The sequence below is a fragment of the Gobius niger genome (assembly GCF_951799975.1).
Source record: "Gobius niger genome assembly, chromosome: 14".
NCBI lineage: Eukaryota > Metazoa > Chordata > Actinopteri > Gobiiformes > Gobiidae > Gobius > Gobius niger.
Window position 1 is genome coordinate 30,706,509 of NC_136865.1, and position 25,471 is coordinate 30,731,979.

The following is a 25,471-nucleotide window of genomic DNA, read 5'->3' on the forward strand; positions in this document are numbered from 1 at the left end:
TTTCCCGCAACAGAATCCGGGAGATGAACCCGGAAGTGTGCGTGATGCCGTGTGTGTGCGTGATGACGTATATGTGGGGATGTGGAGAAATGGCGCCGCTCTGTGGCTGCGGCTGAAAACAGGAAAGCCCGAGAGTAAACTGGAAATGTTTTTATTCCACGTTAAACTCTTAACTTCCACCAGAACCGAGCACTTTTCCTCCAGTTTGGTTTCTTCTGAAAGGCACTGGAAAATAAGCAACAAAGTAACCACGGAAACGAGAATAGAAATGACCTCAAAATGACAACAAAAAAGACAAAAAGTGACAAAAAATGACAAACAAAAAAAAAAAAAAAAAGTGACGAAAAAATACCAAAAACTTACAAAACGTACAAAAAATTACGAAAACATTTCTACAAAAAATTCAAACATAATTTTAAAAAAGTGCAAAAAAATTACGATTTTTTTCCCCTAAAAATTACGAAAAAAACAAAACAAAAAAGTGACAAAAACAAAAAAAGCCCAAAAAATGTAAACAAAAAAAGTGACAAAAAATTACGATTTTTTTTCAAAAAAGTGACAAAAATACCAAAAACGTACAAAAACATTTCTACAAAAAATTCAAACATAACTTCAAAAAAATTAAAAAAAATAAAAAAAAAATAAAAAAGCGACAAAAACAAAACAAAAAGCCCCAAAAATGTAAACAAAAGAAAGTGACAAAAAATTACAAAAAATCGCAAAAAAATTACAAAAATGTGACAAAAAACATTTCCAATAAAGTGACAAAAAAAATGCCACTAAAAAGGTCACATAAAAGTGACAAAAACTTTAAAAAAAAAAAGCCCCAAAAATGGCCCTAAAATTACAAAAAAAATGACAATGAAAAATGACCAAAAAGGAACAAAAAATGACAAAAGGCTGAAGTGTGGACACAGACAGTCAAACAAAAAAATAGCAATATTTCTATACAAGGAAATGAATTTAAAGGAATTAAACTTAATTTTAAACTACTAAACTCTAGTATTGAAAATATAGGCTGTATGCACAGTTTCCCCACGTGACGTCTTCCTGGACAGTCAGCCCGACGCTGGACTTCCTGTCGCTGATCGTTTACGTTCACAATTAGCAGAAACACAAATATAGAGAAGCTCAGGATCTGGTTAAGAACAACGAGTTACTGATGGAGTCACAGAAACGTATTACAAACATCATGTTCGCTGTGAATCCAGCCCCAAAGGAAACGCCAGCTGTCGTAAGGGGCGGAGCGTTTATCTTAGAGCTAAAGGCTAGTGTTGAAAAATGATAATATAACATGTAAACAACTAAATATTATTTAAACTACTAACAGGACGATTCTTTTTTGCGCAGGCTCGTTCAAAACTTTGCGCTAGTTTTACTTATTATTTTGTGTTAGCCGCGTTAGCCTCAAGACAAAAACATCCACCGTTATGAACACGGAGTTTCCTCCAGTGAAGTCGTTACGTCTCATGTAATATTTTTTAACCTGCTCCAGTCACATCTGAACTTTTACTCGCCGTCCTTTACCAAATCTTTAGCTATTGGCTTGTTGCACAATGTGGCTATGCTAGTTCCTCTGAGCTGAAGCTGTGGGCGCTAGTACTTCCTGTCCGTATTAATTTCCATTAAGATTAGCTTAGACTCGTTCGAATCATCGGATTTCCTAAAGAATCTTTAGTGGACGGTAAATGGTCACTTCCTGCAGGTGAACGAGTTGCTGTACAGAGTAAATATTTCCGTGGAGGAGACGTCTGTGTTCATAAGGATCAGTGAGTTTGTCTTGAAGCTAAAGGCTAACATTCATTTCATGCATTATACAATTTGAAATAGTGCCTCAAATATAAATTAATACTTTAATTTTTTTAGCGCTATATATTTTTACTCCATTTTTTATAGCATGTTAGCCTTTAGCTTCAAGACAAGCTATCAATCCTTTATGATCACAGGCGTCTCCTCGGAACTCGTTACATCCTACGTTAAGATTTGAACGCACGGTAAATGATCATCTACCAGAAACTCACCAACTCGCCCACATTTTAATCTTTAGAAAATATGATTGTTATCCGAGGTCCGAGCTCATCTCTATAGGAAAAGAATACAGACAGGAAGTACTAGCGCTCACAACTTCAGGTCAGAGGAACTAGCATAGCCATACCGTGCAACAAGCCAATTGCTTCATTTCTGTGGGACCTGCTCATTTTTAATGGGAAGAGATAACGGACAGGAAGGACAGCGTCTGGCTGACTGTCCAGGCGGAAATCACGTGGGGTCACTGTGCATAGAGCCCATTGAAAAACCAAATATTGAACCCGGCAAAAAAAAAAAACTAATAGAAAATGTCCCAAAGTATTTGTAAATTGTACATTTTTGTATAATGAGAAATGCAAGTTCATGAGTAAATGTTACATGAATAAATACAAAAACAAATGGTCAAATATCTTAGCTTTATTAGAATGACTGCTTTACAAATGAACAAGAACTGCATCACCTGAAAGCACCACCGGAGGGACCCAAACCACACTCCCAAGAATAAAACATATCTCAAACTGCGTGTTGTTTATTTACATTCGATTTTGGCTCAACTTCCTGAGAAATGTTCTACGACAAACAAGTCGGTCTAATGTAAACGTCGATCACCCCCCGCCCGGGTTTCTGATATGTTTATCCGTAATAAAACCATGTTCGGTTCAGCCCAGGTCGTCCATCAGGGCCAGCAGCTCGTCTCCTTTGGTGCACGTTTGCTTTTCGGACGGTTCTTCTTCCTCCGTGAACTGTCCCAGAATCTGAGCCAGTTCTGAGGCGGCTTCCACGTCCTGCAGGAGGATGAGGATCAGTCAGTATGAGGTTCAGATATTTGCACTTTTGTCTCTAAACGCTCATGAACAAGTGGCCTCAGATGGAACCAGGGTCTGTAAAAGCTTTGAGTGTTCCCTGTGTGAGACTTTACTTAACCCCTTAACCCCCACCTGAACCGAGCACATTTTCTCCAGTTTGGCTTTACCCCAATCCAAAAGCTTCGGGAAAAAAGCTGTGAAAATAGCAACAAAACTGAAACGAAAACTATGATGAAGATGTGACAAAAAAGGGAGAAAAATCGACAAAAATATGACAAAAAATGACCAAAAAAAATGTGACAAAAAATGATGAAAAAATGACAAAAATGTGACAAAAAAATGACAAAAAAGTGACAAAAATTACGAAAAAATGTGACAAAAATGTGACAAAAAAATTCCGAAAAAGTGACAATTTTTTTTCAAAAATATGAAAAAAAATGACAAAAAAATTACAAAATAATGTAAAAAAAAGACAAAAATGTGACAAAAATGTGACAAAAATGTGACAAAAATATGACGAAAAAGTGACGAAAAATGACGAAAAAATGACAAAAAAAAGACTAAAAAATGACAAAAATGTGACAAAAATGTGACAATAATGTGACAAAAATGTGACAAATAAATGACAAAAAAATGACAAAAATGTGACAAAAATGTGACAAAAAAATGACGAAAAAGTGACGAAAAATGACGAAAAAATGACAAAAAAAAGACTAAAAAATGACAAAAATGTGACAAATAAATGACGAAAAAATGACGAAAAAATGACAAAAAAATGACAAAAATGTGACAAAAATGTGACAAAAAATGACGAAAAAGTGACCAAAAAAATGACAAAAAAATGACAAAAAAATGACAAAAAAATATGACAAAAAAATGAAAAAAATGTGACAAAAAATGTGACAAAAATGTGACAAAAAAATGACGAAAAAGTGACGAAAAAATTTCAAAAATGTGAACAAAAAGGACAAAAAAGTGACAAAAAATGACGAAAAAAATGACTTAAAAAAGACAAAAAAATTACAAAAAATGTGACAAAAAAATGACAAAGTTACAAAAATGAGTTGAATACCCCACCCAAACAAAATGGAAAAAAATGTGATGACGTGAGGAAAAAGATCCATTCAGATGAGTTCTGTAGATCTTCGCTTTCAAATGAGGCGTTACACTGACCTACAGGATTTGGGTGAAGCTGAACTGCAGAAAATGCTCTCGGTTCAGGCGGGAGTTAAGAGGTTAAGCACAGTCCATGGAGAATCATTTGTAGTAAAAACATCATCAGGAATGGAGAGAATTAGGGGAAAGGTGGAGCAACAACTGGCGTGTAGGAACCTTCTCCTCGTTTGACAGGAGGCCAAACTTCCACAGACTCACACGGCCTCACACAGACTCACACAGACTCACACGGCCTCAGCGTCGGGCGCCTCAGGACAGCCGCCCGCTTCACGCTGATTGGTTGAAAACAGATTTATGTGACCTTGAGCTGTCAAAATGTTGGTGTCTTCCCACATGTCTGGTTTGTAGAAGATCAGGACAAAGGGGTTGGAGAGCCAAGCCCTTTCTCACCTTCCATTTCTGTCATCGAGTTTGATGATTTTCCTGGGAAAAGGTTTTATCTATGCAAATATTTATGTTGTTAATATTTAGAAAACGTCAGGACGGCGGCTTTGTCCAACAGTCGCCTTCAAGGCTCAGAAATGTTTTTCTCACAGTTTTTCCAACAAGGCAGGCCTTGTTGGAAAAACTGTGAGAAAAACAGTCGTCACTTTTGAAGCGTCTCCACATATGAACGTTCAGTTCTTTCAGGGTCTGTGTCTCCGTCTCAGTCTCCACGGCGACGACAAAAACACTTTAAATCATCAACTTTCCAGACGGTAAAACGGTCCAGATCAGAGCTTTCTTCGTTCCTTCACGCTAACTATCGATATTGTTTGGTAGCCAAAAGAAATTCCATTACCCACAATGCAACGGGCTTAACCTCTCAGTATCAGATGGAGAGAATTATCAACCTCTAAACCTGCTAATACTGACGTTGTTTATAATTTGTTTATTTATTTTTTATTGTTTATACTTTTTGCCTCCTAAAGTTTCTGTAGTTGTTGTAGATAAGAGAGTTTACTCTTTAGTTCAGTCACATTTCCTGTTCTGAGTGTTTTGTTCTAAGTGTTTTGTTCTGTTTTGTTCTGAGTGTTTTGTTCCGAGTGTTTTGTTCTGACTGTTTTGTTCTGAGTGTTTTGTTCTGAGTGTTTTGTTCTGAGTGTTTTGTTCTGAGTGTTTTGTTCTGAGTGTTTTGATCTGAGTGTTTTGTTCTGTTTTGTTCTGAGTGTTTTGTTCTGTTTTGTTCTGAGTGTTTTGTTCTGACTGTTTTGTTCCGAGTGTTTTGTTCCGAGTGTTTTGTTCTGACTGTTTTGATCTGAGTGTTTTGTTCTGACTGTTTTGTTCTGAGTGTTTTGTTCTGACTGTTTTGTTCTGAGTGTTTTGTTCTGACTGTTTTGTTCTGACTGTTTTGTTCTGAGTGTTTTGTTCTGAGTGTTTTGTTCTGACTGTTTTGTTCTGACTGTTTTGATCTGAGTGTTTTGTTCCGAGTGTTTTGTTCTGAGTGTTTTGTTCTGAGTGTTTTGTTCTGAGTGTTTTGTTCTGAGTGTTTTGTTCTGACTGTTTTGTTCTGAGTGTTTTGTTCTGACTGTTTTGTTCTGACTGTTTTGTTCTGAGTGTTTTGTTCTGAGTGTTTTGTTCTGACTGTTTTGTTCTGACTGTTTTGATCTGAGTGTTTTGTTCCGAGTGTTTTGTTCTGAGTGTTTTGTTCTGAGTGTTTTGTTCTGAGTGTTTTGTTCCGAGTGTTTTGTTCTGAGTGTTTTGTTCTGAGTGTTTTGTTCTGAGTGTTTTGTTCCGACTGTTTTGTTCCGACTGTTTTGTTCTGAGTGTTTTGTTCCGAGTGTTTTGTTCTGAGTGTTTTGTTCTGAGTGTTTTGTTCTGAGTGTTTTGTTCTGAGTGTCTTGTTCTGAGTGTTTTGTTCTGAGTGTTTTGTTCTGAGTGTTTTGTTCTGAGTGTTTTGTTCTGAGTGTTTTGTTCTGACTGTTTTGTTCTGACTGTTTTGTTCTGACTGTTTTGTTCTGAGTGTTTTGTTCTGACTGTTTTGTCGAGCGCTGAATGACACTCGACTGTCTCTGTCTCTGAAGTCGTTTACCTTCATGGCCTGGATGTTTATGACTCCGCTCCACGACGGCTCCGCTCCGCCCTCCGTGTCTCTGCACAAACACAAATAACATTACAACTAATATTCACTTTAGTGTTCAGTTTAATATTGAGTTTAATATTGAGTTTAATATTGAGTTTAATATTCAGTTTAATGTTCAGTTTAACCTCTTTTTTCCATAATTTTTTCGTTGGGCATTCAACTAATTTTTGTCACATTTTTTGTCATTTCTTTGTCATTTTTTGTCAAATTTTTTTAGTTTTTTTGGTCACATTTTTGTCACATTTTTGTCATTTTTTCGTCAACTTTTCATCAAATTTTTGTCATTTTTTATTACATTTTTGTCATTTTTTTGGCAAATTTTTATCACATTTTTGTCATTTTTGTCATTTTCTGTCAATTTCTTGTGACATTTTTGCCTCTTTTTCATCAATTTTTCGTCACTTTTTTGTCAATGTTTTCTCACTGTTTTGTCACATTTCCATCATTGTTTTCAACTCATTTTTGTAACTTTATTTGTCATTTTTTGTCAAATTCTTTGTCATTTTTTCGTCAATTTTTTATCACATTTTGGTCACTTTTTTTATCTTTTTTTTGTGTTTTTTTTGTCAAATTTTTGTCAAATTTTTGTCAAATTTTTGTCATTTTTTTGTCATTTTTTGTCAAATTTTTGTCATTTTCTCATCAAATTTTTGTCATTTTTTTGTCACATTTTGTAACATTTTGTTCATTTTTTTGACATTTTTGCCTCTTTTTCATAAATTTTTTGTCACTTTTTTGTCACATTTCCATCGTTGTTTTCAACTCATTTTTGTAACTTTATTTGTCATTTTTTGGTCACATTTGTTATTTTTTCGTCCATTTTTTATCACATTTTGGTCACTTTTTTGTCTTTTTTTAGTCTTTTTTTTGTCACATCTTTGTCCTTTTTTTGTCATTTTTTGTCAATTTTTTTGTCAATTTTTTTTTGTCATTTTTTCATCAAATTTTTGTCATTTTTTGTCAATTTTTTGTCAATTTCTTGTGACATTTTTGTGACATTTTTGCCTCTTTTTCATCAATTTTTCGTCACTTTTTTCTCACATTTCCATCATTGTTTTCGTCTCAGTTTTGTCGCTATTTTCACACCTTTTTTCCAGAAGCTTTTGGACTGGGGCAAAGCCAAACTGGAGAAAACGTGCTCGGTTCAGGTGGGAGTTAAGGGGTTAATATTCGTGTGTCGTGTAAAGGACTCACGCCTCGTCCTCCTCGCGGTCACTGGGGAACAGGTTGATCCTAAAACCCGTCTCTGGACCCGGCCTGGGCTCGGACCCGGACTGGAGCGTCCCCATGAGTCTGGACAGAAGGTTCAGCTCCTCTTTGGCCAGCGGGTTCGGCCCGCACTCCGTCTGTCGCCACACGGGAGGAAAGTTTAACTGGAGGTGGGCCATGCACAGTCTGAATACATGTAAATAATTCACAATATCACATTTATCTCCAATGTCGAGAAGGAGGAGGAACTGAGGGGAAAAAGGAAAAAATAGGATGAAAAGGAGGGGAAAGAGGAGCAATAAATGTGGGAAAAATGAAGAAAAAAAAGCTAGGAGGACTCAGGCAAACCTATCCCTAAAATGGCCGCCATCAGAGTTTTTACAGATTACTCAAAAATACGTGAATGTGCCAAGGCAACACTTCAGGCATGTTTTAATGAGGGAATGAAATAATAACATGATGTAAAGCTTGAAAAAGTCCATTTTGCATAATACCCCCCCTTTAACTACTTATTATATTAAGCTGAAATTTTGAATTTTGACTAATTAGGACCTTCTGGCCCGAACAATTATAAAATGCACCAGACAAACTCTCAGGTCTCAGGAGGTTAACGTGGTGGAGGGTTTGAGCACCGGATGATCCTGGGGCTCTGTTATCGGGTCTCCCAGGACAAACAGGTCCTAGGTTATGAGAGACCAACAGGCCCGGTTAGAACCGTGAGGCCGTCCTTCTGTGGACCCACCACCTGCAAAATAAGTTTTGTTTTGTTTTTCACCCCCCAAATTGTTTTTGTCTGATGTCACTTCCAGGGCTCTAGTTTTAACACCTCAGGTTGAAACAACACCTCTGTATTAATGAATTAGTATGAACTTAATCGCGCTCTGTTTCAGACTGTGGGGCTGTTGTTAACATAAAGGATCAAAGACTGAACCAGAGCTAAATCAGAGCTAATTAAAGACTGCAGGGCCAGGGCGTCGCTCCAAACCTGAGGAGCTGGAGGTGTTTGTACCTTTGCAGACGGAGCTTTGGACGTGTGCGTCTCCTCAGGGTTCACCGCCGTGTAACTACAAGGAGAAGAATGAGTTCAAACGGTTACAATAGAGAATAACGACTTAAAGACAACAGGAGCTTCAGGTGAAACTAATCAGGCAGGAAATAGACATTAGACAAACGACACCGAGCCCAGCGTGGTCACATGGGTCATTTTGAGAGAAAGAAAACCTCTTTGGAGCCAGGTTCTTCAGCAGAGCTACATAGGAACGCTGTTTACCAAGAGTCTGCTCCACGCCATGAGGACCAGTGTGGCCGGTGAGTGTGGGGCGGCGAGTGTGGCCGGTGAGTGTGGGCGGTGCTGGTGTTCTCATCATGTTTCTGTGTGGAGTTAAATCCAGCGTCATGTCTTCACCTGCAGTGTCTTGCCGGGAAAACCTCGGATTTTGGCCACACGTTCGGTTTGTTCGTCCCGACTTGTTCTATGTTTCATATAAACACATTTCTGGCCGTAAAAAGTGGCTCTGTTGAAGCACGTCTGAGAAAACATCACTTTGTCGGATGATGTCTTTCTCGGTTTCTTGGATGTGATTCATTCAAATAAGCGTTGATCCAAATGGGCTCAGTGCACAGTGTCCTCATGGGACGGGATGGTCCTCACGGGACGGGACGGTCCTCATGGGACGGTCCTCACGGGACGGGACGGTCCTCACGGGACGGTCCTCACGGGACGGGACGGTCCTCACGGGACGGGACGGTCCTCACGGGACGGTCCTTACGCCGCTGTCCGTCCTTCCCTGAGCTTTTACCTTCAGGTCCCAAACAGATAAAGACACAGCTCAGGGTCTGGTAAAGGACAGAGGGTTAGATCTTGTGGCGGCGCACGGGGCGGCGCAGGCTCTTGGTGAATTATTTTCCGAGTGGCGGCGCTACATGTGCCATTCGCCTCCGCCACCTGTGAGGGGGCGTCACAAGAGGAGGCGACTGCACTGATGGAAACACGGCTGACATTCACTTCCTGGTTTACATTGCGCTGTCTTGCGTTCTTTCTTAAGCCTTAGGCTCTCACAGGTCAAACTAAAAACTTTATTTACCCCATCGTGAGCTAAACCATGTTCACGTCTCCAGAGAAAAAGAGCTACAGCGTCCGCTGTGGCGCGGATCGGCCGCGCTCGGCGTGAACGCGAAGCAAAACAAAAGCACATGTTCACCCCACACTCCCACAACCACTCTCCTGGACGCGGAGTCGATCTGGTTGGAGGAAAATGTGTGTCTCCACCCACTTAAATGCGCTAAGTCTGGAGTGGAAGATCACAAAGTGCTCCTACTGAGGCAAAATGTCACGCTATCGTCTGCGTTTTGATGCACAAGATCGGGCCCAGAGTCTCTGCAGTGAGAACATGTGACTCCTGCCCCAAAGACACACAAACACATACATGATGAAAAAGGTGAGAGTTCACGGGGCGGAATCAACAAAACACATGTAGATTTTATGATTAACGAACTCAAACATTCCAGTTTCTGAAGCGCAAATATAAGACTATGTTCTATTTCAACTAAAATGATAAAAATGTAGTAGAAAAAAAATACCACACGGTCCACCTGGAGAGTTCATCCCTCCGACACAGTAAATTCTCTCTGTACGTTAGCTTTATAGATGTGCATACAGATGTGCAAACAGATGTGCATACAGATGTGCATACAGATGTGCTCATCAGCAGCTAATGTCTCATATGAAGCTGCAGTCGTCACTAAACCTGGATGAGTTTGGTGCTCTGTCTCATTGTGTCGGCGTTTGTTGTTTTTGTTGTTACAGACTGATAAACATTAGCGCATTAGCGTGTAGCTGTTAACTCCTTTATGAGTCTGAGCGGGGTTAGCGTGTAGCCGTTAGTGCCTTTATGAGTCTGAGCGGGGTTAACGTGTAGCCGTTAGCTCCTTTATGAGTCTGAGCGGGGTTAGCGTGTAGCCGTTAGCTCCTTTATGAGTCTGAGCGGGGTTAACGTGTAGCCGTTAGCTCCTTTATGAGTCCGAGCGGGGTCAGCGTGTAGCCGTTAGCTCCTTTATGAGTCTGAGCGGGGTTAGCGTGTAGCCGTTAGCTCCTTTATGAGTCTGAGCGGGGTTAGCGTGTAGCCGTTAACTCCTTTATGAGTCTGAGCGGGGTTAGCGTGTAGCCGTTAGCTCCTTTATGAGTCTGAGCACCATTAAAGTTCACATGTGGTGATATAGAATTATGCAGCGTCAGTGCCGTGTCTCAGGCTGGTCATGGCTCTCAGTCGTCCGTCAGCGCGGGGTCAGCGCGGGGTCAGCGTGGGGTCAGCGCAGGGTCAGCGCGGGGTCAGCGCGGGGTCAGCGCGGGGTCAGCGCGGGGTCAGCGTGTACACCAGCTTATAGCCGGTGCTTTGTTCAGTCCAGGTGAGCGAGTGCAGACTCACCTCCTGCGGCTGCAGGAAAACGTCATGTTTAGCCCAACAGCATCAGGAGCTCTTACAAGCCTCAGCCCGTGCTGCTTTTTAAGGTGAATTTTGCCGAAAGGCCACAGATTTACATGTTGTGCCAAAGGAGACGCCAGTGCTCATTAAGGGCGGAGCTTTTATCCTATGAGCTAAAGGCTAGTGTTAAATATTTATAATATAACGTGTAAACAAGTCAATAAAAGTTTAACAACTCACAGGCCGAGGCTCGTTCAAAACTTTGCACTAGTTTAGATTTAAATTTTGTGCTAATAACCGTTAGCCTCAAGACAAAACCGTCACAGCCGACCTTTTGCTCAGTGTTCTTCATCAAATCTTCACTCTCGCTTCATTTGTGTGGGACCTGCTAACGGTGAAGAGGAAGGACAGCGCAGACCTCACTGTCCAGGAGGAAACACGTGAGGTCACTGTGCATAGAGAACATTGTACAACAAAACAGGACTAAAAACCAAAGCTGTTGTGGCCTTTTGTGGATAAGAGACTTCTGTTTTCTGGGTTAGCTCCTCCTGCGTTAGCTTCTGTTAGCCACACGCAGCTACACAAACAGAGACACAATCAACCAGTGGCGGCTCCAGACAATTTTGATTGGGGGGGGCAATGGGGGGTCCTGGTCATTTCAAGGGGGTCTCATGAAAACCAACAAAAAATATAGTGGACACGGCTAATAACTGCATATTACTGCTGCTAAACCATAAAAAACAACACAGCAGATCAACTACTTTGTTTTAAATGAATGAATCAGTAGTAATCAGCAGTTTGCAAACAATACATTCAAACTTTAATTGCCATATTCACGCCTATGACACAAAACATATTTACAAAAGAGTAGGTGCAGCAAGGTTTGTGGGGGGTTGCAGGGATTTTTATGTTTGTATTTTTTAATGTGTCAAATAAATGATTAGGGCCGGGAATCGATTTTTACAAAATGTTTACAAATTAATTGCAAATCTAATTATAAATGCCTTCATGAACTGCCTAAAATCTCTTGACTAGAATTTACTTTGGCTTTAAAAAAGGTCAAAACATTTCTCTTAAGTCTGTGAGCCTGCCCTTGCTGTGCTGGTCCTCAGAGGGTCACCAGCTCTATTACACTGAAAAGCAGGACGCCTGAGGTCAAAAGTGAGGACACATGTGAAACCTACAGATATGATTTTAAATAATGTTACATCCAATCAGAATGTACAAAGCATCAATGTTGTTGCATTATGTGTAGAAAATATCATTAGCATAAAGAAGAATTTACATCTTATCAACTAATGTTTGATCGACTGTAGCTTTAAGCTCTTTGCTCTGCCCAATCCCGTCAGACCTTGGAAGCTCAGCAGGAAGGGCCTGGTCGGTACTTGGATGGGAGACCGTTTGGTAACACCAGGAAGCCTAGTGAATGTAGTGAGTGAGTGAGTGGTTGGTGGTCGGAGGGGCCGATGGCGCAGACTGGTTGCCTCGCTTCCGTCAGTCTACCCCAGGGCAGCTGTGGCTACAATAGTAGCTTACCACCACCGGGCATGGAGTGAATGAATAGTGCAATGTAAAGCGTCTTTGAGTGTCCAGAAAAGCGCTATATAAAACCAATGCATTATTATTATTATTATTATTTAACATTATGTGGTCATAATGCATATGGTGGGAACAGGTCTCTATGGTAACGCTGAGGGGAGGGGCTGACTCGCTCTCTCATTTGGTCCATGTTGTGAAGAACTCAAACAAACGGAGTGATGAATGTGTGGTACCTGTGGTACCTGTCTCTGCCCTTCTGTTCAGGGCGCTCGCTCTGTGCGTGTGAGCGGCAGCTGTGCGGTCAGAGCGCAGAGCTGCCGCTGTGAGCAGCAGCTGCCCCGGTGTAGCGATTTCAAACTACCCCCCCATTCACCTTACCCCCCGTTACTTTGAAATTGATTTCAGACTACCGGGGGGTAACTTGAAACTGATTTCAAGTTACCCCCCCTGATTTCAGATTACCCCCGCCACAATATGTATTGGCTGTGTTAAATAGAAAATGCCCGGATGTTAATTGCTAATAATAGCTACAACTCTCGTAACTTTTCTTATGGTAATGTTAGCTTTAGTTCGTAAACTCCACAATCCTTAAGGTTAGGGCTACGGTAATGTTAGCTTTAGTTCGCAAACTCCACTATCCTTAAGTTTAGGGCTAAGGTAAGGTTAGCTTTAGTTCGTAAACTCCACTATCCTTAAGTTTAGGGCTAAGGTAAGGTTAGCTTTAGTTCGTAAACTCCACTATCCTTAAGTTTAGGGCTAAGGTAAGGTTAGCTTTAGTTCGTAAACTCCACTATCCTTAAGTTTAGGGCTACGGTAAGGTTAGCTTTAGTTCGTAAACTCCACTATCCTTAAGTTTAGGGCTAAGGTAAGGTTAGCTTTAGTTCGTAAACTCCACTATCCTTAAGTTTAGGGCTACGGTAAGGTTAGCTTTAGTTCGTAAACTCCACTATCCTTAAGTTTAGGGCTACGGTAAGGTTAGCTTTAGTTCGTAAACTCCACTATCCTTAAGTTTAGGGCTAAGGTAAGGTTAGCTTTAGTTCGTAAACTCCACTATCCTTAAGTTTAGGGCTAAGGTAAGGTTAGCTTTAGTTCGTAAACTCCACTATCCTTAAGTTTAGGGCTAAGGTAAGGTTAGCTTTAGTTCGTAAACTCCACTATCCTTAAGTTTAGGGCTACGGTAAGGTTAGCTTTAGTTCGTAAACTCCACTATCCTTAAGTTTAGGGCTAAGGTAAGGTTAGCTTTAGTTCGTAAACTCCACTATCCTTAAGGTTAGGGCTAAGGTAAGGTTAGCTTTAGTTCGTAAACTCCACTATCCTTAAGGTTACGGCTCCAACTGCGGTTCCTGTAAGGTATTTTATGGATGAAGAAAGCAGTTGAGAGGGGGGTAGTCTGAAATCAGGGGGGGTAGCTTGAAATCGCGTTCATCTTACCCCCGGGGGTAACTTGAAACTGATTTCAAATTACCGGGGGGTAGCCTGAAATGGGGGGTAGTTTAAAATCTTTACACCGGGGCAGGCGGGCTAGGGCACTATCAAAGCAAAAGGTGGACATTGTGTGCGTGAGCGGCAGTAATACGCTAAAATGAACACGCGGTTTGTGCGTGACCAGATCCTGCTGTGGAGTTCACAGACTTCCATCCGCCCGGTGCACTTTCATTAATGTCGCTGCAGCTGCTTCTCCCTCTGTCAGCCCCGCGCTCAGGCATGTTGTAAACAGCGAGACACGCGCCCGTCGTGGCGTTCACCAAGAAAGAAACGTGACAGTCACTGCGCACGAAAGACAGACACAGCAGCGCATACAGCCGCCCGCAGCGGCGGAGATCATCAGGCCCGTCATGTTCACGGAGGAGGGATTTACATGTATTTAATTAAGAAGGGGTTGGGGGGTTTAATGGGGGGTCAAGGCGTTTTTTGGGAGGGTCTTGAGACCCCCCAAGACCCCCCCTGGCGCCGCCAATGCAATCAACCTCTTAACTTCTTAAAAAAAACAATAATTAAGTGAAAAAAACAAGACCAAAACGTGAGAATGGACAGATTTCTTCTATAATAATGACTCAAACCCAGGACAGTTGGTTCCCGCCCTGTCCCAGATCAGGCCCAGTGTTATAGTTAGTTGTACTTGCAGATGTTTTCCTCACATGTTCGTTCCCAGCTTGAGGACTCGCTCTCCGCTGATGTCGAAGCTGCCCTCTCTGATCGCATTGGTGTAAGCGCCCCCTGTGGGAAACTGGCAGCGCTGCACCTCCCTCCCCCTGAGGTCCAACATCCTGCAGAGACACCACAACATTCAAACAATGTGAAACAGGTCATGCAGAGAAGTTCCTCTAAACGGTTTGGAAAGATGTCCAATAACCAGCAGGTTCATCTGTGACTGAGGAGCTTCAGAAACAAAGGCCTAAAGCAAGTCTGAAACTTTTCATCAGCTGCAAAAACAGAATTTATTGTTTTCAGTAAAAGCTTTACTCAAATGTTTTAGTCTCATTCACATTTCTTCTGCTCCCAAGATTCTCCCGATCGACAAAACTCTTTTGCACATTTGGGTTTCTTTTTTGTTGCGTTTTAGTCAAACATTTGTCACTTTTTTGTCACTTTTATGTCACTTTTATGTAACTTTTTGTCAAATTTTCGTAACTTTTTTGTTGCATTTTTGTTACTTTTTTTTGGTGTCATTTTTCATCACTTTTTTCATCACATTTTTGTCACCTTTTTAATCACATTTTGACATTTTTTTTTGTCATTTTTGTTTCTTTTTCGTCACACTTTTGTCACTTGTCATTTTTCATCACTTTTTTCCAACACATTTTGTAATTTTTTGTCACTTTTTTGTCATTTTTGTATCTTTTTTTTTACTGTTTTCATCACATTTTGTCACTTTTTGTCTTTTTTTGTCAATTATACATCGTTTTTTTTTTACTTTATCACATTTTGTCACTTTTTAAAAAAAGAATTTCGTCACTATTTCATCACTTTTTTGTCACTTTTTTCATCAAATTGTGTCATTTTTTCATCGTTTTTTTGTTTTTACTTTTTTCATCACATTTTGTAACTTTGTCATTTTTTTACATTTTTTCATCACTTTTTCATCACTTATTGCAACTTTTTTGTCACATTTTCGTCATTTTTTTGTTTTTTTTGTCACATTTTTGTCAGATTTTTGTCACTTTTTTATCACCTTCTCATCACTTTTCTGTCACTTTTTTGTTGCATTTTTTTTTACTATTTTCATCACATTTTGTCACTTTTTTGTAATTTTTTCTTTGTTTTTTTTTTACTTTTTTCATCACATTTTGTCACTTTTTGTTTTATTTTTTGTCACTATTTCATCAAATTTTGTCACTTTTTTTTAAATCGTCACTTTTTCATCACATTTTTGTAACATTTTTAAATCATTTTTTTAAAATCATTTTTTGTCACTTTTTTCATCACATTTTGACAAAAAAGTGGCGATTTTTTTTTTGGTCACTATTTCGTCACATTTTTGTTACTTTTTTCATCACTTTTTCATCACTTATTGCAACTTTTTTGTCACATTTTCGTCATTTTTTGTTTTTTTTGTCACATTTTTGTTGCATTTTTGTCACATTTTTGTAATTTTTTGTCTTTTTTTGTCATTTTTTGTCATTTTTTGTCATTTTTTCTTTGTTTTTTTTTTACTTTTTTCATCAAATTTTGTCACTTTTTGTTTTATTTTTTGTCACTATTTCATAAAATTTTGTCACTTTTTTGTCCATTTTTTCATCACATTTTGTCAATTTTTTGTCATTTTTTCATCTTTTTTTTAACTTTTTTCATAAAATTTTGTCACATTTATTTAAAAAAAAAATTGTCACATTTTTGTTTTTTTTCATCACTTTTTCATCACTTATTGCAACTTTTTTGTGACATTTTCGTCACATTTTCGTCACATGTTTTTGTTTTTTATGTCACATTTTTGTCAAATTTTTGTCACTTTTTCATCACATTTTGGCCTTTTTTTTTTTCATTTTTTGTCATTTTTTGTCACGTTTTTGTAATTTTTGTGTCATTTTTTGTCACCTTTTGATGACACCTCTAACATTATTCTAGCAACATGAGGTTAAAGCTGCATTATGCAACTTCTCATGTGAAAAACAGAGTTGATGTTTGTTCAGCTGTTGGCCGTTATCAGAACGTTTCATAATCGCATGAACAATAGCAGAGTGTTTGAAGCCGCTCACTAAAGAAACTAAACCGGGTTAATTTAGTATAATAATAGTTTAGTCTCACAGGAGGTTTCACCTGAACAACAACAGGGCGTCCCGCTCATTTGCATACAGAGAAAGCGCTGCAGGTTTGGGTTGGGTCGGCGTCACTCAGGTCTATATGCAAATATTCACCGCATTCACGCTCGTAAAAAAAAACAACAACAGCGAAGCTAAAAGGAAACACCCACAGCCTAAAGACGCCACAGGGTCAGCGCTGAGGATCATTATTGTCTCCACGGAAACGTTTTACCCCAGCAGGTCAGAGCGAGGCCGGGACAAAAAGGAAAAAAAGAAAAGTCACAGAACTAAAATAAAAACATTTGACAATAAAAAATAATTCTGCAGATATTTTGGTCGACTCCTAAAAATTAAATGAAAAGTAAAAAAGAATAAAATCACGTGATGCAGGTCTGAGCTTTAATAATAATAATAATAATAATATAATGCATTTTATTTATAATGCAATTTAGTCTAAAACCAGACTTTAACCCCTTAACTCCCACCTGAACCGAGAGCATTTTCTCCAGTTTGGCTTTACCCCAGTCCAAAAGCTTCTGGAAAAAAGCTGTGAAAATAGCAACAAAACTGAGACGAAAACAATGATGGAAATGTGACAAAAAAGTGACGAAAAATTGATGAAAAAGTGGCAAAAATGTCACAAGAAATTGACAAAAAATGAACGAAAATATGACAAAAATGTGACCAAAAAATGATGAAAATATGACAAAAATGTGATAAAAATTTGACGAAAATGTGACAAAAACATGACAAAAAATTGCTACAAAAATGACAAAAAATGACCAAAATGTGATAAAAAAAATTGTTAAAAAAATACAAAAATGTGACAAAAACATGACAAAAAATAGCTAAAAAATTGACCAAAAAATGACAAAAATGTGAAAAAAATGTGATAAAAATGTGACAAAATGTGACAAAAACATTACAAAAAATTGCTACAAAATTGACAAAAAATGACACAAATGTGACAAAAAATGATTAAAAATAATACAAAAATGTGACAAAAATGTGATAAAAATGTAACAAAATGTGACAAAAACATGACAAAAAATTGCTACAAAAATGACAAAAAAATGACAAAAATGTGACAAAAAAATGACAAAAATGTGATAAAAATGTGACAAAAACATGACAAAAAATAGCTAAAAAATTGACCAAAAAATGAGAAAAATGTAAAAAAAATGTGATAAAAATGTGACAAAATGTGACAAAAACATTACAAAAAATTGCTACAAAATTGACAAAAAAATGACACAAATGTGACAAAAAATGATTAAAAAAATAATACAAAAATGTGACAAAAACATGACAAAAAATAGCTAAAAAATTGACCAAAAAATGAGAAAAATGTAAAAAAAATGTGATAAAAATGTGACAAAATTTGACAAATACATGACAAAAAATTGCTACAAAATTGACAAAGAAAATGACACAAATGTGACAAAAAAACATGAAAAAAAATTGCTAAAATAAATGATGAAAAAATGACAAAAATGTGACAAAAAAAATGACAAAAAAGTGACGTGAGGGAAAGTGTGGTCGGACCTGATGAGTCCCGGGACGTCGGCCCCGCGAGGCACCGGTCCAGTCGTCCCCAACACGAAGCGTCCGTTCGGGTTCTGGATCCGGCTCTTCAGGAACAGCGACACCTGCAGGACAGACACAGTTTCTCTATGGTGTAGTAGTACAGTAGTAGTAGTAGTAGTAGTAGTAGTAGTAGTATAAGTATAAGTACTCACTCGGATGTGGTAATCCTGGAAGAAGATGAGCAGCGTTTGTCGCAGCAGCTGAAGTTCTCCAGGAGGAAAACCCGTGTACGTCTGAGGACCAGAATCCAGGTTTAGTCCTGGTTTAGTCCCAGTTTAGTCCTGGTTTACTCCTGCTTTAGTCCTGGTTTAGTCCCGGTTTAGTCCCAGTTTAGTCCTGGTTTACTCCTGCTTTAGTCCTGGTTTAGTCCCGGTTTAGTCTCTGTTTAGTCCTGGTTTAGTAAGAGTTTAGTCCCGGTTCGGTCCCGGTTCAGTCCCGGTTCGGTCCTGGTTTAGTCCCGGTTCAGTCTCGGTTTAGTCCCGGTTTAGTCTCGGTTTAGTCCTGGTTTAGTAACAGTTTAGTCCCGGTTCGGTCCCGGTTCAGTCCCGGTTCGGTCCCGGTTCAGTCCCGGTTCAGTCCCGGTTTAGTCCTGGTTTAGTCCCGGTTTAGTCCCGGTTTAGTCCTGGTTTAGTCTCGGTTTAGTCCTGGTTTAGTATCAGTTTAGTCCCGGTTCAGTCCTGGTTTAGTCCCGGTTTAGTCCCGGTGTAGTCCCGGTTTAGTCCCGGTTTAGTCCCGGTTCAGTCCTGGTTCAGTCCCGGTTTAGTCCTAGTTTAGTCCCGGTTTAGTCCTGGTTTAGTCCCGGTTTAGTCCTGGTTTAGTCACAGTTTAGTTCCGGTGTAGTCCCAGTTTAGTCCTGTATTAGTCCGGGTTTAGTCCGAGTTTAGTCCTAGTTTAGTCCCGGTGTAGTCCTGGTTTAGTCCTGGTTTAGTCACAGTTTAGTCCCGGTTTAGTCCTAGTTTAGTCCCGGTTCAGTCCCGGTTTAGTCCCGGTTCAGTCCCGGTTCAGTCCCGGTTTAGTCACAGTTTAGTCCCGGTTTAGTCACAGTTTAGTCCCGGTTCAGTCCTGGTTCAGTCCTGTATTAGTCCGGGTTTAGTCCGAGTTTAGTCCTAGTTTAGTCCTAGTTTAGTCCCGGTTCAGTCCCGGTGTAGTCCCGGTTCAGTCCCGGTTCAGTCCCGGTTCAGTCCCGGTTTAGTCCCGGTGTAGTCCCGGTTCAGTCCCGGTTCAGTCCCGGTTCAGTCCCGGTTCAGTCCCGGTTCAGTCCCGGTTCAGTCCCGGTGTAGTCCCGGTTCAGTCCCGGTTCAGTCCCGGTTCAGTCCCGGTTCAGTCCCGGTTTAGTCCCGGTGTAGTCCCGGTTCAGTCCCGGTTCAGTCCCGGTTCAGTCCCGGTTCAGTCCCGGTTCAGTCCCGGTTCAGTCCCGGTGTAGTCCCGGTTCAGTCCCGGTTCAGTCCCGGTTCAGTCCCGGTTCAGTCCCGGTTCAGTCCCGGTGTAGTCCCGGTTCAGTCCCGGTTCAGTCCCGGTGTAGTCCCGGTTCAGTCCCGGTTCAGTCCCGGTTCAGTCCCGGTTTAGTCCCGGTTCAGTCCCGGTGTAGTCCCGGTTCAGTCCCGGTTTAGTCCTGGTTTAGTCCCGGTGTAGTCCCGGTTCAGTCCCGGTTCAGTCCCGGTTTAGTCCCGGTGTAGTCCCGGTTCAGTCCCGGTTCAGTCCCGGTTCAGTCCCGGTTTTGGCCCGGTTCAGTCCCGGTTCAGTCCCGGTTCAGTCCTGGTTTAGTCCCGGTTCAGTCTCGGTTTAGTCCTGGTTTAGTAACAGTTTAGTCCCGGTTCGGTCCCGGTTCAGTCCCGGTTCAGTCCCGGTTTAGTCCTGGTTTAGTCCCGGTTTAGTCCCGGTTTAGTCCTGGTTTAGTCTCGGTTTAGTCCTGGTTTAGTAACAGTTTAGTCCCGGTTCAGTCCTGGTTTAGTCCCGGTTTAGTCCCGGTGTAGTCCCGGTTTAGTCCCGGTTTAGTCCCGGTTCAGTCCTGGTTCAGTCCCGGTTTAGTCCTAGTTTAGTCCCGGTTTAGTCTCGGTTTAGTCCCGGTTTAGTCCCGGTGTAGTCCCGGTTTAGTCCCGGTTTAGTCTCGGTTTAGTCCTGGTTTAGTAACAGTTTAGTCCCGGTTCGGTCCCGGTTCAGTCCCGGTTCAGTCCCGGTTTAGTCCCGGTTCAGTCCCGGTTCAGTCCCGGTTCAGTCCCGGTTTAGTCCCGGTGTAGTCCCGGTTCAGTCCCGGTTCAGTCCCGGTTTAGTCCCGGTGTAGTCCCGGTTCAGTCCCGGTTCAGTCCCGGTTCAGTCCCGGTTTAGTCCCGGTTCAGTCCCGGTGTAGTCCCGGTTCAGTCCCGGTTCAGTCCCGGTTTAGTCCCGGTGTAGTCCCGGTTCAGTCCCGGTTCAGTCCCGGTTCAGTCCCGGTTCAGTCCCGGTTTAGTCACAGTTTAGTCCTGGTTTAGTCACAGTTTAGTCCCGGTTTAGTCCCGGTTTTGTCCTGGTTCAGTCCCGGTTCAGTCCTGGTTTAGTCCCGGTGTAGTCCCGGTTTGGTCCTGTATTAGTCCGGGTTTAGTCCCGGTTTGGTCCTGTATTAGTCCTGTATTAGTCCGGGTTTAGTCCCGGTTTGGTCCTGTATTAGTCCTCGTTTAGTCCGGGTTTAGTCCCTGTACCTCGATGAGCCGGCGCTGCGTCTCCTGGACCTGGTTCAGGACCGCGGGCGTGTCCTGGACCAGGGTCCTGATGGAGTCCAGGTGGTTGTGGCTGATGAGGAGCAGATCTTTGGGCCTCGGGCAGAGGAAGACCTGGTACTTGAAGGCCATGACCATCAGCTCGTACAACTGCAGGGCAACACCACGTTTAGTCCTTACCCGGGCCACGTTTAGTCCTTACCCGGGCCACGTTTAGTCCTTACCCAGGCCACGTTTAGTCCTTACCCGGGCCACGTTTAGTCCTGACCCGGGCCACGTTTAGTCCTGACCCAGGCCACGTTTAGTCCTTACCCAGGCCACGTTTAGTCCTGACCCGGGCCACGTTTAGTCCTGACCCGGGCCACGTTTAGTCCTTACCCGGGCCACGTTTAGTCCTGACCTAGGCCACGTTTAGTCCTTACCCGGGCCACGTTTAGTCCTTACCCGGGCCACGTTTAGTCCTGACCTAGGCCACGTTTAGTCCTTACCCGGGCCACGTTTAGTCCTTACCAGGGCCACGTTTAGTCCTTACCCGGGCCACGTTTAGTCCTGACCCGGGCCACGTTTAGTCCTTACCCGGGCCACGTTTAGTCCTGACCTAGGCCACGTTTAGTCCTTACCCGGGCCACGTTTAGTCCTTACCCGGGCCACGTTTAGTCCTGACCTAGGCCACGTTTAGTCCTTACCCGGGCCACGTTTAGTCCTTACCAGGGCCACGTTTAGTCCTTACCAGGGCCACGTTTAGTCCTGACCCGGGCCACGTTTAGTCCTTACCCGGTCCATGGAGGCGGGGTTGAGACTCATGATGGAGGCGTCGTGTTTAGTCCTTACCCGGTCCATGGAGGCGGGGTTGTGCCTCATGATGGAGGCGTCGTGTTTAGTCCTTACCCGGTCCATGGAGGCGGGGTTGAGCCTCATGATGGAGGCGTGTCTTTAGTCCTTACCCGGTCCATGGAGGCGGGGTTGAGCCTCATGAGGGAGGCGTCGTGTTTAGTCCTTACCCGGTCCATGGAGGCGGGGTTGAGCCTCATGAGGGAGGCGTCGTGTTTAGTCCTTACCCGGTCCATGGAGGCGGGGTTGAGCCTCATGATGGAGGCGTCGTGTTTAGTCCTTACCCGGTCCATGGAGGCGGGGTTGTGCCTCATGATGGAGGCGTCGTGTTTAGTCCTTAGGTCCATGGAGGCGGGGTTGAGCCTCATGAGGGAGGCGTCGTGTTTAGTCCTTACCCGGTCCATGGAGGCGGGGTTGAGCCTCATGATGGAGGCGTGTGCGAGGCGCGTCATCACCGTCTTCAGGGTCCGGTGGGAGTAAAGCGTCTGAGGTTTGAACAGTTCGTCCATGAAGGTTTTGCTGAACATCGTCCCGACGACGTCGCCCAAAACTGAAACAGAAACATCGACTTTTTCTCTGAAATCCTGGGTCAGAAAGTTGTTACTTCGGGTCAGAAGTGCCGTCACGCACGAGCTTAATATAGAAGCTGCAGTTACACAGAAGACCTGAGGTGGCAGTAGTGAGTATAAAATAACAACCTTACATTTATATAAATAATAACTATATTAGTGTTAATGTTGTGTATCTGACCTGGTTCAGACAGCTGGTTTCAGGTCACATCACAGCGTTTTAAAGGCCGATAGTATTATGTATGTATATTATGTATATATTATATATTATAACATGTTTGGTTTTGTACAGAGATCGTGGACCCACTGACTGATACTAATGATCATTGTTGTAATTCATACATTTTATTTTTAGATACGACTTGTGAAAGTGTAATGTAGTAACAACAGGCTCCGCCCACTGGGTCATGTGACATCATCACATGCTAGAACCTGAAAACTTAAACCATATCATATATAAACCACATAATATATTAACCATACAATATATTAACCATACAACATATAAACCATGTAATATGTAAGACCATATAACATAAACCAGGGGCAGGCGATGTCAGGCCCGGGGCCAAATCCAGCCCTCCAGCACAGAACCTCTGGCCCCCAATATGATTTTGAGAAATATGATTATGCAAATAAGCGATCAAATACCTGTTAAAGCAGGGGTGTCAAACATATGGCCCGCGGGCCGGATCAGGCCCGCGAGATGATTTAAAAATAAGTCTCTAGCCCATTCCTGCGCGGAGTTATGAATTTTTAAAGAATAACCAGAATGCTCATTCTAGCCACTAGGGGGGATTAAATTAAAAAAAAAGGATAGAGTTCCACACATGTCCAGCAGAGGGCACTGACATAATAAGAGCTCAGGATATGAACAACACATTATAAAGCCATGTGGTAAATGGACAGTCTGCCCCAGGGCGGCTGTGGCTTCAATAACAGTTTACCACCACCAAGTGAATGAATAATGACGACTGCACTTTCAGGAACTTGTGACACAGGCTTGTAAAGTGCAATACAAGTGTAAGCCGTTGTCATTGATGAAGCTACAGTCAAGTTGGGGCTTTGATCAAATCACAGCTTATTATTATTCATTTATTGGAAACATTTTCTCTATTATATGTGGCCCGCGGCCCGCCGTGGGAGCTGAATTTCGGCCCGAGACCCAAAATGAGTTTGACACCCCTGTGTTAAAGTTCTCTAAAAATGCGAGCCATAGTGTCTTTTTCTGGTGTATTTTTTAAATGTCTTTGCAGAACATCCCACTTGGTCATAATAATGTAAAACAGTGATTCTCAACTGGTGGGTCGGGGACTCAAAAGTGGGTCGTGAGCCAACAGGGAACTTTTTTTTTCAATATTTTCCATCTAAAACTACTGGGAAACACACTGGAGTCTGTTCAAATCTGAATTATTGGGTTGTTTTGATCATGATTTCAGTCTTCAAAGTAAATCTACGGCTTGTTCAGTAAAAACGTGCGGTAAATGCAATATTTTTGCGATATATGACAAAGTACAGTTTTATTTGGGTCGCAGCTGGTCATTAAGGTAATGGTGGGTCTCGGGGCCGGACCACTTTAGAACCACTGATGTAAAACATTGGCATTTGCAGAAAATGGTTCTTAGCTACAATAGTGAGGTTCGGCCCTCGGTGTTTTGGCGATGATGAAAATCGGCCCTTGGTGACGCAAACTTGCCGACCCCGTTAGAGACGATATATCGCTCGGCTCCACTTCGAAGTAACAGCTTTCCAAGTCTGTGGCCTCCATGAGTCTGTCTCCTCTGGGTCGTGACCTGTTCTAAAGGCCAGATTCCCCCCGGGTTGGAGCCGCCCTCACCTCTCCTCCTGTCGCTCTCCGTCCACAGCCCTGCAGACAGAAGGTCAATCCGGTCATCAGAGATCAGGAAAACACTTTAACCTCTCATTTTTGTTACTTTTTTGTCATTTTTTTGTCAATTTTTTATCACATTTTTGTCATTTTTTTGGTCATTTTTTGTCAAATGTTTGTAATTTTTTTGTCACATTTTTGTCCCTTTTTTCGTAAAATTTTTTCTCACATATTTCTCATATTTTTGTCATTTTTTTGTCACATTTTTATCCAATTTTGGTCATTTTTTGTCATTTTTGTCATGTTTTGTCACATTTTTTTGTCCTTTTTTTGTAGTTTTTTTGTCATTTTCTGTCACATTTTTGTCATTTTTTTAATCAAATTTGTGTCTTTTTTTGTCATATTTTTGTCAAATATTTATCATTTTTTTGTCATTTTTTCGTCACTTTTTTGTCACTTTTTTGTCAATGTTTTCTCACTTTTTTGTCACATTTTTTCGTCATTTTTTTAATCAAATTTGTGTCTTTTTTTGTCACATTTTTGTCATTTTTTTGTCACATTTTTTGTCATTTTCTGTCACATTTTTGTCATTTTTTTAAATCAAATTTGTGTCTTTTTTTGTCACGTTTTTGTCAAATATTTGTCATTTTTTTGTCATTTTTTTTGTCTCATTTTTGCCGCTTTTTCATCAATTTATGTCACATTTTTGTCATTTTTTGTCACATTTTTGTCATTTTTTTGGTCCCTTTTTTGTAATTTTTTAAATCAAATGTGTGTCTTTTTTGTCACGTTTTTGTCAAATATTTGTCATTTTTTTGTCATTTTTTTGTCAATTTCTTGTGACATTTTCTGTCACATTTTTGACATTTTTTAAAATCAAATTTGTGTCTTTTTTTGTCACGTTTTTGTCAAATATTTGTCATTTTTTTGTCATTTTTTTTGTCTCATTTTTGCCGCTTTTCCACCAATTTTTCGTCACTTTCTTGTCAATGTTTTCTCACTTTTTTGTCACATTTCCATCATTGTTTTCGTCTCAGTTTTGTTACCATTTTCACACCTTTGTTCAGAAGCTTTTGGATTGGGGTAAAGCCAAACTGGAGAACATGTGCTCAGTTCAGGTGGGGGTTAAGGGGTTAAGGCTGTTTATCTTCTGCCGTACCTCTGTTGGACCCGTCCTCGCTCGTGTTGCTCTCTGTCAGACGCTGGTCTAGAATGTACAGCATTTCTCCCCCGAGGTTGATGAAGACCAGGGGCAGCGTCCGGGTCGACATCTCCGGAAACCTCAGCTGGAAACGGGTCGAGTGAACTCACGGGTGCCGGGGTGAGAGTCTGTCCCGGAGGTTCGGAGGCAGAGCTGAATCGAACGGCATTTTAGAGCCAGAGCCGGAGCTGCTGCCGGTGATTCCAGAGCGTCTGAGTCGTCCCTGCAGGTTAAGTCCTTTGGAGATTTGGATCCACGTGAACAGATGGTCAGGGCCAA

At 41.5% G+C, this 25,471-nt stretch overlaps 1 protein-coding gene across 1 annotated transcript; it reads right to left on the reverse strand.

Moving 5' to 3' along the window:
- Positions 1-2,687: 2,687 nt before the first annotated feature.
- On the reverse strand, positions 2,688-25,262 carry oscp1a (organic solute carrier partner 1a; the record flags this gene model as incomplete). Its single annotated transcript, XM_079570343.1, has 11 exons — positions 2,688-2,813; positions 6,022-6,082; positions 7,267-7,418; positions 8,291-8,345; positions 14,381-14,509; positions 18,029-18,132; positions 18,223-18,303; positions 20,746-20,913; positions 21,990-22,144; positions 23,860-24,030; positions 25,151-25,262. 11 exons carry the CDS (start codon positions 25,260-25,262, stop codon positions 2,688-2,690), a joined length of 1,314 nt encoding a protein of 437 aa, XP_079426469.1.
- Between the last annotated feature and the right edge of the window lie 209 nt (positions 25,263-25,471).